The 13,174-nt window shown below is 41.7% G+C and overlaps 1 protein-coding gene across 1 annotated transcript; it reads right to left on the bottom strand.

Annotated features, from left to right (window-relative positions):
• Positions 1-7,907: 7,907 nt before the first annotated feature.
• On the bottom strand, positions 7,908-12,576 carry LOC149845586 (uncharacterized). The gene is made up of 2 exons (XM_089988561.1): positions 9,945-12,576; positions 7,908-8,481 (listed from the first exon to the last, which is right to left on the bottom strand). Exons 1-2 carry the CDS (start codon positions 12,574-12,576, stop codon positions 8,093-8,095), a joined length of 3,021 nt encoding a protein of 1,006 aa, XP_089844687.1. The 3' UTR covers positions 7,908-8,092.
• Between the last annotated feature and the right edge of the window lie 598 nt (positions 12,577-13,174).

Genomic DNA, 13,174 nt, shown 5'->3' with positions numbered 1-13,174 from the left:
CCAATTAAAAGAGAACCATCAGAATGATATAATGAAGAAAATATCAAATTTATCATGCAATATATGATGCCATACAATCACAAGAATTATGATGCATGCATTGATAACTTAATATTTTCATGTGCAAACTATTAATGACACGATATATTCATTTGAAACATGCTTTCATTATATAATTTAACATGAAAGTCATAATCAAATTGAAAGTAACTACATGCAAGCATTGATACAATCACATCAAACATTGCAATACATCGAAATCATTCATATCAAACAAATATCAAACATGTACCTGCAACAAATACATCAATATCCCGCTAACTACAATCATGCCTAGCATGGAATCCGTACTCAAAAAATAAGAACACTTCTATTCTCATACATTAAAATTATGCTCAGCATGATCTCCAAACGCCAACAAAGCAGTCCTAGATATCAACAACTAAGTGAGTGTGTGAACAGTAAAGTATATCCAATAAATTAAATAACATGTGGTGTGCTTGCATCACTTACTCACCACGGGTATTTACCCGATTTACATTGTTTTTGTCACTTACGTACCATGGGTGGTGGGGCACAAGCGGGTTCCGTTGAGAAATCTGCAAGAGACACTGTGTTAAAATGAAGTCACCACCTGCCAAAAAAAAAAAATCGAGGCAAGGTCGCCCTCCTGCCGGAAAAGCAGGGGGTTAGGGGGCAACCCCCTGCCCGAATAAAAAAATGGCAGCAGGGCGTCCCCCAACTGAATAAAAAAAATGAGGCATGAGAGCGACCCCTACCGAAAAAAACAAACGAGGCAGGGGTCGCCCCCCTGCCGAAAAAAGAGAGGCAGGGGAGCGACCCTCTGCTTGAATAAAAAAATGAAGCAGGGGGCGACCCCTTGCCGAAAAAAAAATGAGGCACGGGGGCGACCCTTTGCCTGAATAAAAAAATGAGGCAGGGGGGCGACCCCCTGCCGAAAAAAAAGGCAAGGGGTTGCCCCCCTGCCGGAAAAAAAAGGTGGCAGGAAGGCGAACCCCTGCCGAAAAAGCAAGGGGCGACCCCCTGCCCGAAAAAAACATCGAGGAAGGGGGGTCGACCCCTGCCCAAATAAAACAACGAGGCAGGGGGTCCACACCCTCTGTCGGGAAAAACAAAATGCGGCAGGGGTTGCCCCCCTGCCGAAAAAAAACAAACGAGGCAGGAGGGTCGACCCCCTACCGAAAAAAACAAAATGCGGCAGGGAGCGATCCCCTGCCGGAAAAAATAGAACGCGGCAGGGGGTCGCCCCCCTGCCGGGAAAAACCAAATGCGGTAGGGGGAGACCCTCTGTCAAAAAAGATTAGAAGGGGCAGGCGGGGTGCAATGGGCGACCCCCTTGCCGGAAAAAAATAGAAGGGGCAGGCGGGGGGCGACCCCCCCTGCTGAGGAAAAAAAAAAATTACCTACGGCGAGCGGGGTGCAACGAAAGGCAGAACGGAGGGTGATGGGAGACGGATCGGGGAGCGATGGGTCAGGGAGTGCATCGGTCGACGGGGCGCCGGGCCGGGCGGAATGAGGGGCGACGGGTCGGGGAGTGCGCCGGGCGACGGAGGAAGACATAGGGTAGGGCAGAACGAGGGGCAACGGGCCTGGGAATGCGCTGGCCGACGGAGAAAGGCGTCGGGCGGCGGGGCGACGGGCCAGGCGGTGGAGGAAGGCGTCGAGCGATTGAGGGTGGCGTCGGAATGGCGAGAGAGAGGAAACAGGAAAAGAGGGAAAAGGGCTTTAGTTAGGGATTTACGCAAAAATTAGCAACGACTTTGGCCAAGCCATCATAAATTTACAGGAGCTTTTAGCGACAGAATATTTTTGTCGCTGACGTCGTCGCTAGGTAACGACAGAAATCTTTCATCCCCAAATCTGTCGCCAATCGTAGCGTTTCTTGCGACAAAAATGTGCCATCGCTAATCTGTCGCTACGTAGTGACGAATTTAGCGACGAAAGATTTTTGTTCGCTACATCTGTCAATATTACAAATCTTAGCGACATATTAAATTCTCTCGCTAATCTGACGCAAAGTTACGAGGGAAAAAATCTGTCGCTAATATCCGTCACTACGTCACATTTTTCTTGTAGTGAGAGGCAGTAGGGGGCGAGCCCCTGTCTGTCGAGAATAGAGAGGCGGTAGGGGGCGAGCCCCTGCCTGCCGCAAACAGAGAGGTGGCAGGGGCATCCTCTACCTGCCCTAAAAATAGAAAGGTGGTAGGGGCAAGCCCTTGCCTATCAGAAATTAAGAGGCGGTAAGAGGCATCGCCCCTGCTTGCCGAAAACAGAAGGGCGACAGAGGTGAGCCCCTGCCTGTCGGAGACAAGAGAGCGGTAGGGGCGAGCCCTTGCCTGCCGAAAATAGAGAGGCGGTAGGGGCATCGCCCCTGCCTGCCAGGATCCTAGAGGCAGCAGGGGGCAAGCCCCTGCCCACCGACAACAAAAAGGGAAAGAAAGGCGAAAGGCGTGACAGGGGGTCGTCAGCCTCCAGTCAGCCTTCTAGTGAACACAAAGAGAGAGAGAGAGAGAGAGAGAGAGAGAGAGAGAGAGAGAGAGAGAGAGAGAGAGGTGCGATAGGGGGCCGTCGGCCTCTTGTCGGCCTCCCGACGAACGTAGAGAGAAAGGAGGCACAATAGGGGGCTGTCGGCCTCCCAGTGTATGCAAAGAGAGAGAGAGGGGAGGCACGACAGGTGGGCGCTGGCCTTCTGACATACACAGAGAAAGAGGGAGAAGGGGAATGCATGGCAGGGTGTGATCGTTGCAAAAAATTTTCCCCCTTTCCTCTTTCCTTCTTTTCCTTTTAGCCTTTTCCCCTTTTTAAAGGAAAAAAAGAAAGAAGAGAAAGAAAGAAGGAAACTCTTTGCAAGGTCTCACTTGACCTTTCTTTGAAAAATTTATTTTAAAAAATTAACTTGCCCCCATTTTAAAAATTTTGTGAGAAAATAGAGAGACAAAATTCATTCGTCAGTACGAGGTTCAACCGTTCCTGACGCCTTTACCAAGGGTAATTGAACCAATGATCGAATCAATGCCTTTTGCTTTGCCTAAATTTGTCTAAGTGATTATTCTAAAACCCTGAATGCACATTGAATCATGCTTGTGCAATGAACTTTGAAAATGATGACTTGAAATATGATGTCTGCTTTGGAAATATTTTAGAAATTTAGATTTCTCAAGTGATTTTGAAACAAGTTTGGAAATATCTTTGAAGAAGTGGTTCAGAAATTGAACTTGATTTGGAAGTTTTGAAATTTTAAATCTAAACTTGGATCTGAAATGAATTTGAGATCTGAAAAGGAAATTTGAAACTTGAAAGTTGAAATCATAATTGAGATCAAAGATTGAAATGGAATTTTGATTTTGAGAGTTTCTGAATTTGAAATTTAAATTGAAAAGGAAGATTTGAAATCGAAAATGGAATTTTGGAAAAGAATGAAATTGGAAAATGAAAGATCAAAATTTGGAATTTGAAATTTAAAGTTAGAATGAAAATTAGGTTCAAATTGGGATTTTGGAATTGATTTTTGAAATTTGACTTGATATATGAAATCAAAATTGAATTTGAAAATTAATTTAGAATTTCAAAGTAAATCTCAAAGTTTGATTTGGAATCTCAAAGTGAATTTAAAAACTTTGATTTAGAGTTGAATTAAAACTCAGGATTTGAAATGGAATTTGATAATGTAAAATAAAAATAAAGAATTTGAATGAAATTTGGAGTTAAAATGTGAAATTCAGAAATGAGAATTGAAAATTGAAAATTGGAAATAAAATTTAAAACTGAATGGACTTGAGGATAAAAGGATAAGTCTAGATTTATAAATGGTAGTTTAAAATGATTTTGAATTTTAGAAATGAGAACTGTGTTTTTGAAAATTTATTTCAAAATCACTTGGAATTTTGAAGATGACTTGAAATAATTTGAGAATGAATGCAATTCTATCCTAAATGATGAATGCTTTGAAATTTATTAAAAGATTGAAATTTAAAAGCAAATTTTATTCTTTAATAGAATTAAAATAAGATTAAATCATAATACATTCATGACTATGGTCACCAATATATTATAATCTAATTTATATCTAAATTCTAATAAAGAATAAAATAAATTTTTGTGTCTTTATAGGATTTAAAATAAAATTAATTTTTAATATATCCATGACTATGGCCATAAATATATCTTAAATTCCGATAGAGGAAGAAAATATATTTAGAAAAATATGATGGAGATTAAATGTTATTCCATAAAAGATAAAAATCCTAAGTATTGTTCATATTTTGACTATGGCCATAAATGTAAATAATTTACTTCGGGTTATTTACCTCTTATTAGAATGATGCACGTGCCATTCGTGTTTCACCATTGTGAATTTTTGAAATAAAAATAAAGTGAGATGTCACAAGCAATTATGAGAACTATATGCTCATACATTCTATTCTAAACTGAAAAGTAGAAATTCTCATTAATATTAAATTATTACAGTCTTAAATTGAAATTGAAACATCAAAATTCCTAATTTAGAAAAGGAAATCAACATCTTCTAAGTTTTTCTGCAAACATAAGATAACACAAGCAAAAGAAATACAAAATACAGAGAAGAAATTTAAAATACCACATTAAAACTAATATGCAGATGATTATGCCTAAGCTATAATGGAAATGTACATATTCATGAAGATGTAATGCCTAATGCATGAATGGAATGCATATGCATTTGCCTAAATGCAGTGCTTATGCTAAATGAGAAATGCGTGTGAAGATGTGCATGCTAGGCTAAGGGAGAAGTCTGTATGCATTTGCCCAAGGGCAATGAATATATTAAATGAGAGAATGTATATGAAATTGTCTAAATGCAAATGCCTATACTTTGTAAGGGAATGCTTAAGAGGATACATATGCGTTGACCTGCATATATTGTTGAGATGGAAGGTGCATAGGTTACTAAAGCACATGTGTTCCTATAACTATAATGTATATGACCAAACTTTAATGCATATGTATAGGTATTTGCAAATAAGGAGTGCATATACAGATGCACATATCGAAATTAGGGTGCATGTGTTATGAAAAATACACAGTGACATACTGTGAAAACCCCAAATAATATGCTATGAAAACACACAATAACATACTATAAAATCTTCAAACGATATGTTGTAAACTTAACCAATGCCATGCTAATGCTAAATATGCTTAGATGAAGAATGGCTAACTATATTGGAGGCAATATGGATAAAAATGTATACAAATAAAATGATGAGGTGGTGGTACTGTGTAAGTGACTGATATGAGAGTATGAAGGGGTGTAAGGATGCTGTGAAAATGCCAACAAGATGCTGGGAAAATTCAGGTGATGTGCTGTAAATTTTCACAGCAATACCTTGCAAAAGTTTGGTATGATGTGGTATAAAAATGCACAGTAGTACACCATGGAACTTCAAGTGGTATGCTGTGCATTTTTATGACAATACCCTATAGAGATCTGATATGATATGCTGTAAAAGTGCACAACAATATACTATGGAACCTCAAGTGGTATGCTGTGCATTTTTACGACAATACCCTGTGGAGGCTCAAGTGATGGTGTTGTGTTGTAATGAACTGCAGAGTGAGAGCCTCTATATACATATGCATTAAAACAAAATACAAAAAAGGAAGCAACACATATCCCTATGCTATAGTGAACTAGATGGAACAAAATCACATATCTGTGCTACAACTGAGCCTAAACCTATACTGTAATGAATTCTAAAAAAATGAAATATAAGAAAGAGAAAGCAAAACATGAATATGCTAGAGTAGCTAATGCCGTGGATGCAAATGAAGCTACAACAATCCATGGCTGCTGTGAATATAAATGAAACTTACAGCCCATGGGTTGCTGCAAATATAAATGAAGCTACAGCAGCCCATGGGCTGGTGTGAACATAAACAAAGCTACAACAATTTATTAAGAATGCTATGAGTGCAGTAGTGCAAAGTGATGAAATTAAAGTGGCCATATGAATGTGATTTTCAAAAGATAGAATCAGATCTAATGTCACACTATGTAACAACAGATAAATAAAAGAACGCGAGTGAACTTAGTAGAGCACGACAAAATGCAGCAAAACATCTCATATGGTAAACCTGAAATCTCCCATGAAAAATTAAATCCATCTGTGGCAGGTGTTGACAAAATACAAGAGAATGCATATAGCATTTTGACTGTCATCAAGGCCAATATGTATGCACACCATAGTGCTAATTAACCTTGCAATATCAACTTTGATGAGAGGTGAATATAATGAAAGTATCTCTTCAAAATGGGGACTACCTATCCGTAGCCTAGCTCCTTTATGACACCCACCATACTTAGTTCTTTTTGTACCTTAGTTAACAAAGCATCAAAATCATGTTCAGGGGACTCACATGAAAAGGTCCAAACTCCTCGAACTGTTGATTGGGGACAGCCTAAGAGGACCATCTACACTAAGGGTAACACCCACATGCATATTCCCATAGACATCTGAGCTAGCAAGAAATATCAACAAGGCATGCTGTAAGTATGAAGGAGGAATGAAGTGTTGTGAAGAATAGGGGTGGCTGTAATGCAGTATATTGAAATTGCAGATTGAGCTTAGGTGATATGCATAGGTTGATCGCACGCAATGGCTGTTCCCTAGATTATTACAAATATCATTTGATGAAGTGCATATATGAGATCTGAATTAAATACAGTGAAATATATGCACAGATAATAATGAAATGCAGTTGTTTCAATATGGAAAAGGTATCAATTTTTTTTGTTGTTGTAAAGGCTGAGATTATTTATCCCCGACCTTTTGCACCGAGACAAATAGTCAATGACTATTTACCAACACAATCAACCGCCCCTAAGTACTAGGGAGGTGATGCGCTCATGGATGACATTAGGAACTAAAAGATTCTTCAATTATGAGAATTTTTAGGCAATTAACCATGGACCGCCTCCAACTCTCTGTTTGGTAGCCTTGCATTGAGATGGAAAAATCACTATGACTATTTCCATGTGTTGCCAAAATATTGTTTTGCCAAAGTGCATGTTGAGTTGCCAAAAAGATCTTTCGTGAATGGTGTTGAAATGTGGTGCGGGCTTTGTGACAAATATCGTGAGATTTATAAAAATCTCTAGATAATATCACGAGAAATTGCTTGAAAGTTTAAAACGGCAATTTCTCACTAGATTTACAAAATATCGTGAGATTTATGAAAAAAGCATAAATACCGTGATTTAAATGCAATATTTACATTTTAAACGACTATTTATTGCAAAAAAATCCTGTGCTTTTATTTTTAAATAATTTTTGTTAATATTTTGTTATAAAAAATAATTTTTATATTTTTTAATTAAATTTTTTATTGCCAAAATTTTTGCCAAAAATGCGAGATTTATGGATGTTTTTCAATTTCTCGCGAGTTTTTAAAAAAATGAGAAATTGCCAATAAAAACGTGTCACTATGGGTGCTGGCCGGGGCTGTCAATTCTATTTCCAGTTCAATGTTTTGGCAACGCCGCTGCTCCCAAACAGCAAAGAGCATGGAGGACTTGGGGGAAACTGCAACACACCTCCAATTCAAGGCTCTCAAACAGAGCCTAACATACAACCATATACTCCATTTGCCTCTGTTTATAATGAAAATATAAACAAAAGAGATTGTTAATCGAGTTGCTTCTTTATAAAAATAAAAGGTTTGGTTATACATAAAAAAAATGCTAACAATTTAAAGGGAATAAATCTTCTGATGTTGTTCATGACAATACAGAATATATATCTTGAAGATCAACTAAACTCAATTCCTGAGACCTGTGCCTAGAGAACGTACACCTACTGTTTCTCATTAAAATTGAGTGACACAGAACCAAGTCTAAAATGCACCATTGGAGACATTTTGTTTAGACATTATAAGGACAAACATTAAATACAAAAAAGAATGGTACAAAGCCTCAATTCTTCATTACTTTCCTTTCTTTTTTCTATCAAAGATATATTTTATACCAAAGAAGGAAATAATCTCAATAGACAAAGACAATAAAAAAACAGACAACTAGATGTACACTTGTTATCTACAAAAGCCTGGAAATGGGAGGTGGGTTGAAGATTGGCCTCTCTTTGTCATCACTACTCTTTCTCCTTGGCTTAGCCTCTCCCAACATGGTAACCACATCTCTCATAGAAGGCCTGTCCTTAGGCTGCCTGGCTGTGCACAAGAGTGCAATCCTAAGGACCAGAAGCATCTCTTCTTGGACATGGCTGCACTGACCACCCACATTTGGGTCTAGGGCTTGCTCTATTCCCGCTTTGTTTCGGACCATTCGGAGGATCCACTCAACTATATCCACACCCTCTCCGAATTCTGGTTCTAGAGGCTTCTTCCCGGTAACAAGCTCCATTAAGACAACCCCAAAGCTGTATATGTCAATCCTCTGATCTACCTTTGATGTGTACCCACATTCTGCAAGAAACCATTAGTTCATTATAATCAGCTCAATTATTATTATTCCTCAAAAGAAATCATCGCAATTATTTCTGGTGAAGTCAGGAACATGAAAATGCTGCATATAAATATTATGATGGTTAAAAAAAACAGCTGATAAATAACATGACATTTTTTAAAATATCGCCATGTTTGTTTGTGACACTGAATAATAGAAACTTTGCAAATCCCCCCCAAAAAAGGCTATGAGATAGATACCTAACCTGGTATGTAAGTCAAGTCGCAAGAAAGAAAAGGGTCTATAAGCCTCTTCGTATGTTTGGTACTCTAACTAGCATTATGAAATTCAAACAATGGATCCAAACAGACAGTTGGTAGTGTATTACTATACACCAACGGTCAATAACATCTAGGATTTAACTCTCTAAAAAACATTTAGGATTTAAGATCCCTATAGTACTTCAATAATACCAAATAAATTTCCAAGAACCTGCCTTTCCAAAAAAAAAATCCAAGAATTTCGGGATTTCTCTTGGCATTCCAAAACCAAAGAAATTTCTTTTCTTCCATGGCATTAGGGATGGCAGTGGACAGGGGGGGCGGAGATGGGCCCCGCCCTACCTTACCCAGTTTGGACGAGGGATGGAGGACATGAATTGGGGAATGGACCGAGGACAAAGGTTAAAATCAAAACCGGTGCAAGGAGGGAATGGACTTACTTTTGCCCCCACCCCACCTCGTCATGTCATGTCCTTTTTAAGGATACTCTTATACATATTATAAAATCTTATATATATATATATATATATATATATATATATATATAACCCTAACGTAAAACTCTTTCTTGGATCTCTTCTCTCTTCTTCTAACGAGCCGTATGAACTCGCATTTCTCTCATATCCTCTCTCTCTCCTTCCTCTAACGGTGAAAGGTGACCTTCCGTTTGGACTGAGGATGAAGGTTAAAATCAAAACCGGTGCAGGAATGCTGGGCAAAATTGGAAAACGGAGCTGGGGTGGAGACCTTGTCCCCATCCTCTACCCCGTCGACTGCCATCCCTAAATGGCATCCGTAAAGGCAAAAAGACACCAAAAAAACATAAAAGGGCCAAAAGAAAAACGAATTAAAGCATGACAATCAGATTAAGCGAAAAAGAGGAACAAAAAAAATAACCATGCACCAAGTGAGTCCATGACCAAACCCATTTGACATGTAACAAAAAATTCCAAAACTAATGCTGCCACGTCCACGTGACCAAAGGCAAGGCACCACTGCCGCATGGCAGCATCTCATTGAAGGCCTTGATGTTAGAACTGAACATGGGTAGCCACGTCATCCTACGGACCAAAACAACCAATGTCCATCACAGTGCAGTTCACCATGAGACGGACGGACTGGTGCCATGCTAAGAAATCAAAGAACGGATCTGCTCAGTAATCAAAGAAGGAGCTAGCTAGTTATACTACTACTAAACTCACCAGGAGCAATGTAGCCGCAGGACCCTGCCACCCTGGAGATGGTCTCATACTTCCTCAGCATCAACCTCGCCAGCCCAAAGTCAGCCATCCTGGCCTCTAGGTTCGAGTCAAGAAGTATGTTGTTGGACTTGACGTCCCTGTGGATCACCGGAGGGAAGCAGTCATGGTGTAGGTAGCAGAGCCCCTGAGCCACCCCCATGGCCACATTGTACCTGGACGCCCAGTCCATGAGCAGGTCTCCTCCGCCATGCAGGGCCTCCCCCAAGCTTCCATTCGGCATGTACTCACATATAAGCATGGTGCTAACATGGTTATGGAGGTACCCCAACAACCGCAGCACGTTCCGGTGGCGAAGCCTCCCCATGAGGTTCACCTCTCCTATCAATTCTCCATTGCCACCCAATTCGTCTTCTGCTGTTTCCATCCTCCACAACTTCTTCACGGCCACCACCGCCCTTGCCCGCTGGATTTCAGCCCGGTAGACGATCCCGGTCGCGCCCATCCCGATCACGTTCGCCTCCTTGATGCATGCTACCACCTCACTACTCGTGAAGTTCAGCCTCTGGAATGCAGTTAGCCTCCACGGCCAGTCCCCCTTGCCGTCTGTGCGGTTCCTGCAGAAGAACGGGAGGAGGAAGAGGCCGCACTCGCCGTTGAGGTGGCGGTTGTATGCCCACCTCCCTCCCGCGACGGCGAGCCCAAGGGCCGCCACTACACACATTCCGATCAGCCACCCCAGGAGCACGTGCCGGCGTTGCGCCATCGAGTGGGTGGCAGAGTAGGTGCCGGTGCAAGGTGGGAGGATACCGCCACACAGGCCACCGTTGCCGGCGAGGTCATCGGGGTTCAACGTCCGGAGCATGCCGTTCGTCGGCACCGGGCCGGAGAGGCGGTTGTAGGAGACATTGAAGGATTCCAACGTCGGCGAGCTGCCGAAGTTTTCCGGGATGCAGCCTGTGAGGAGGTTGCTGGCGAGGTCTAAGATTGCCAATGCCGGCATAGTCACAAGCACCGGAGGTATCACACCGGTGAGCTGGTTGTTCATGAGGTTGAGGTTCACCAGCTTCTCGCAGGAGCCGAGGCTCACCGGAATCTCACCAGAGAGGCGATTGTTCGACAAGTCAAGAATAGCAATAGACGGGCAGTCTTGGAATTGATCCGGAATTGGGCCAGTGAGGTTGTTGTTGGATGCTAGGAAGATCTGAAGGTTAGGTATGGAGACTATGTTTGATGGAAGTGATGACTGCAGCATGTTTCTTGAGAGATCAAGGAATGAAAGAGAAGGAGAGAGAGATAGGTCGTTTGGTATCTGACCAGATAAGCTATTGTTGGCTAACTCTAATCTTTGGAGCCTAGGGAGTGTCCCAAAGCCAATAGGGATGGTACCCACCATAAGGTTGTTTTGAATTCTCACTCTGACTAGAGAAGCACACTTGGAGAGACTTACAGGTATGGTGCCTGAGAATCCATTGTTGAAGAGAATGAGCTTGGTAAGGTTACCTCCATTGCACAATGCCAGAGGGATGTCGCCAGAGAACAAGTTCGACGAGACATCGAGCCACTGAAGAGCTGAATTCCGGCCGAGATCTGGCGGCAAGGACCCGGTGAACGAGTTGTTCCACAGCTCCAGCACCTCCAGATTGACCAACTTGCCAATTCCGGTCGGTATTGATCCGGACAGGTGGTTGCGCATCAGGTTCAGCAGCTGCAAGCTCTTGAGTTTCGACAATTCCATCGGAACCTCACCAGTTAGAAGGTTGTCTGAGAGATCGAGCAGCACCAAAGATGTTATGTTGCCGAGTTCCCGCGGGATCTGACCCTTGAGGTTGTTCTTGTAGAGGAAGACAGTATCAAGATGGGGTAGTCTGCCTAACTCTGCCGGAATCGAGCCGCCTAGGTTGCCAACGGCAAGATCTAGATACCGCAGATTGGTTAAGTTGCCGAATTCAGGCGGGATCAGGCCCTCGAATTGGTTGTAACCGATGATCAACATCTCCAATGACACAATTTGGCCTAATCCTGCCGGAATCTGGCCGGTGAGATTGTTCCCTGACAATCCAAGAAACTTGAGACTTCTCATGTTCTTGTAAGATACAGGAATCTCACCTTGAAAAGAACTTCCCCTCAGATCCAGCCACTCAAGTCTGCTAAGATTTCCAATTTCTTCCGGCAGAAATCCAGAGAAATCATTGCTCGAAGCATTGATGTTGATCAATCCAGTGGCTCCATCCAATCCAGAAGGAAAATCTCCCTCAAATTGGTTCGAGCTAATATCAAGGTATGTCAGCATTGTCAAGTTAGACACTGATCTTGGCAATGAAGCAGACAATGAATTGCAGCACAGGTTGAGGAAGGAGAGCCTGCGGAACGACTGGATCGAATCAGACACGTTGCCGGTGAGATTCATGTTCGACAGATCGATTTTGGTGATAAGGCGATCGGAATCGCAGGAGATTCCAGTCCAGTTGCAGTGAGCAGAGCTGTTCTCAGGCCTCCAACTCTTCAAGTAGCCAAGTGGGTCTACTAGGCTCGATTTCATGGACAACAAGACCGCACCCTCATCATCAAAATTGGTGCTTTCTGCTCCAGAAATAAAGATGGCAGCAAGCACTAGGAACACAACGGGATGCATTTTTGCCTTTGCTTCTGTCTTAATTTTCCAGCATTTTTTTTGCTCTGCAAAACTGAGAGAGAAGGAAGAAGTGGAAGACTATCAGGAGATATATACTTTAAGAAGGTGGTGAAGCCTTTTGGTATCTTTTATTGGGAAAGTTTTGTATTCTTGTGAAGCCTAGGAAGAAGCAACAGCTGTTTATTAGTTCATTATTGGGGATAATATTTTTATAAATTTGATCAGATAACTCATCCGACACTAGAACAGGATAGAATGTGTTCATCTTAGGGGAATTATCTTAGGGGTTACTCTTTCTAATGTAAGAATATAACCATCCTCTTGCAAACCATTTCCCTACGAAACAAACTTCTGTAGTGCTCACTAGAAGAATTACCAACTGGGTTTTGTTATTATTTGATCACAAAGCCAGTTTTGTTGTAGAAATATTTGGCTTTAATGAGTCAGACAAAAGTTGCAACTTGCAAGAGGTCGGTTGCTTGAGGGGGGTGGGAAAGGGGAGGAATCTTTGCATGTTAGGGAGGTTTAAGCAAAGGCCAAATAATGCATGTAGTGAAGGTGTGTGGGCGTGTGATAATGGTGATGATAGTGGAGGTTA

Source organism: Nuphar pumila, chromosome 2 (assembly GCF_984573655.1).
Source record: "Nuphar pumila chromosome 2, dmNupPumi1.hap1.1, whole genome shotgun sequence".
In the NCBI taxonomy this organism is placed as follows: domain Eukaryota; kingdom Viridiplantae; phylum Streptophyta; class Magnoliopsida; order Nymphaeales; family Nymphaeaceae; genus Nuphar; species Nuphar pumila.
The sequence above is the reverse complement of the archived record's forward strand: the minus strand, read 5'-3'. Positions and strand labels throughout refer to the sequence as shown.

What these genes read in the sequence shown, in the direction of transcription:
- LOC149845586 (XM_089988561.1), bottom strand. Translation starts at nt 12,576, where the DNA reads ATGCATCCCGTTGTGTTCCTAGTGCTTGCTGCCATCTTTATTTCTGGA. An exon ending in CTGCGGCTACATTGCTCCTG is followed by an intron (nt 8,482 to 9,944) that starts GTGAGTTTAGTA and finishes GGTTTCTTGCAG; the next exon opens with AATGTGGGTACACATCAAAG.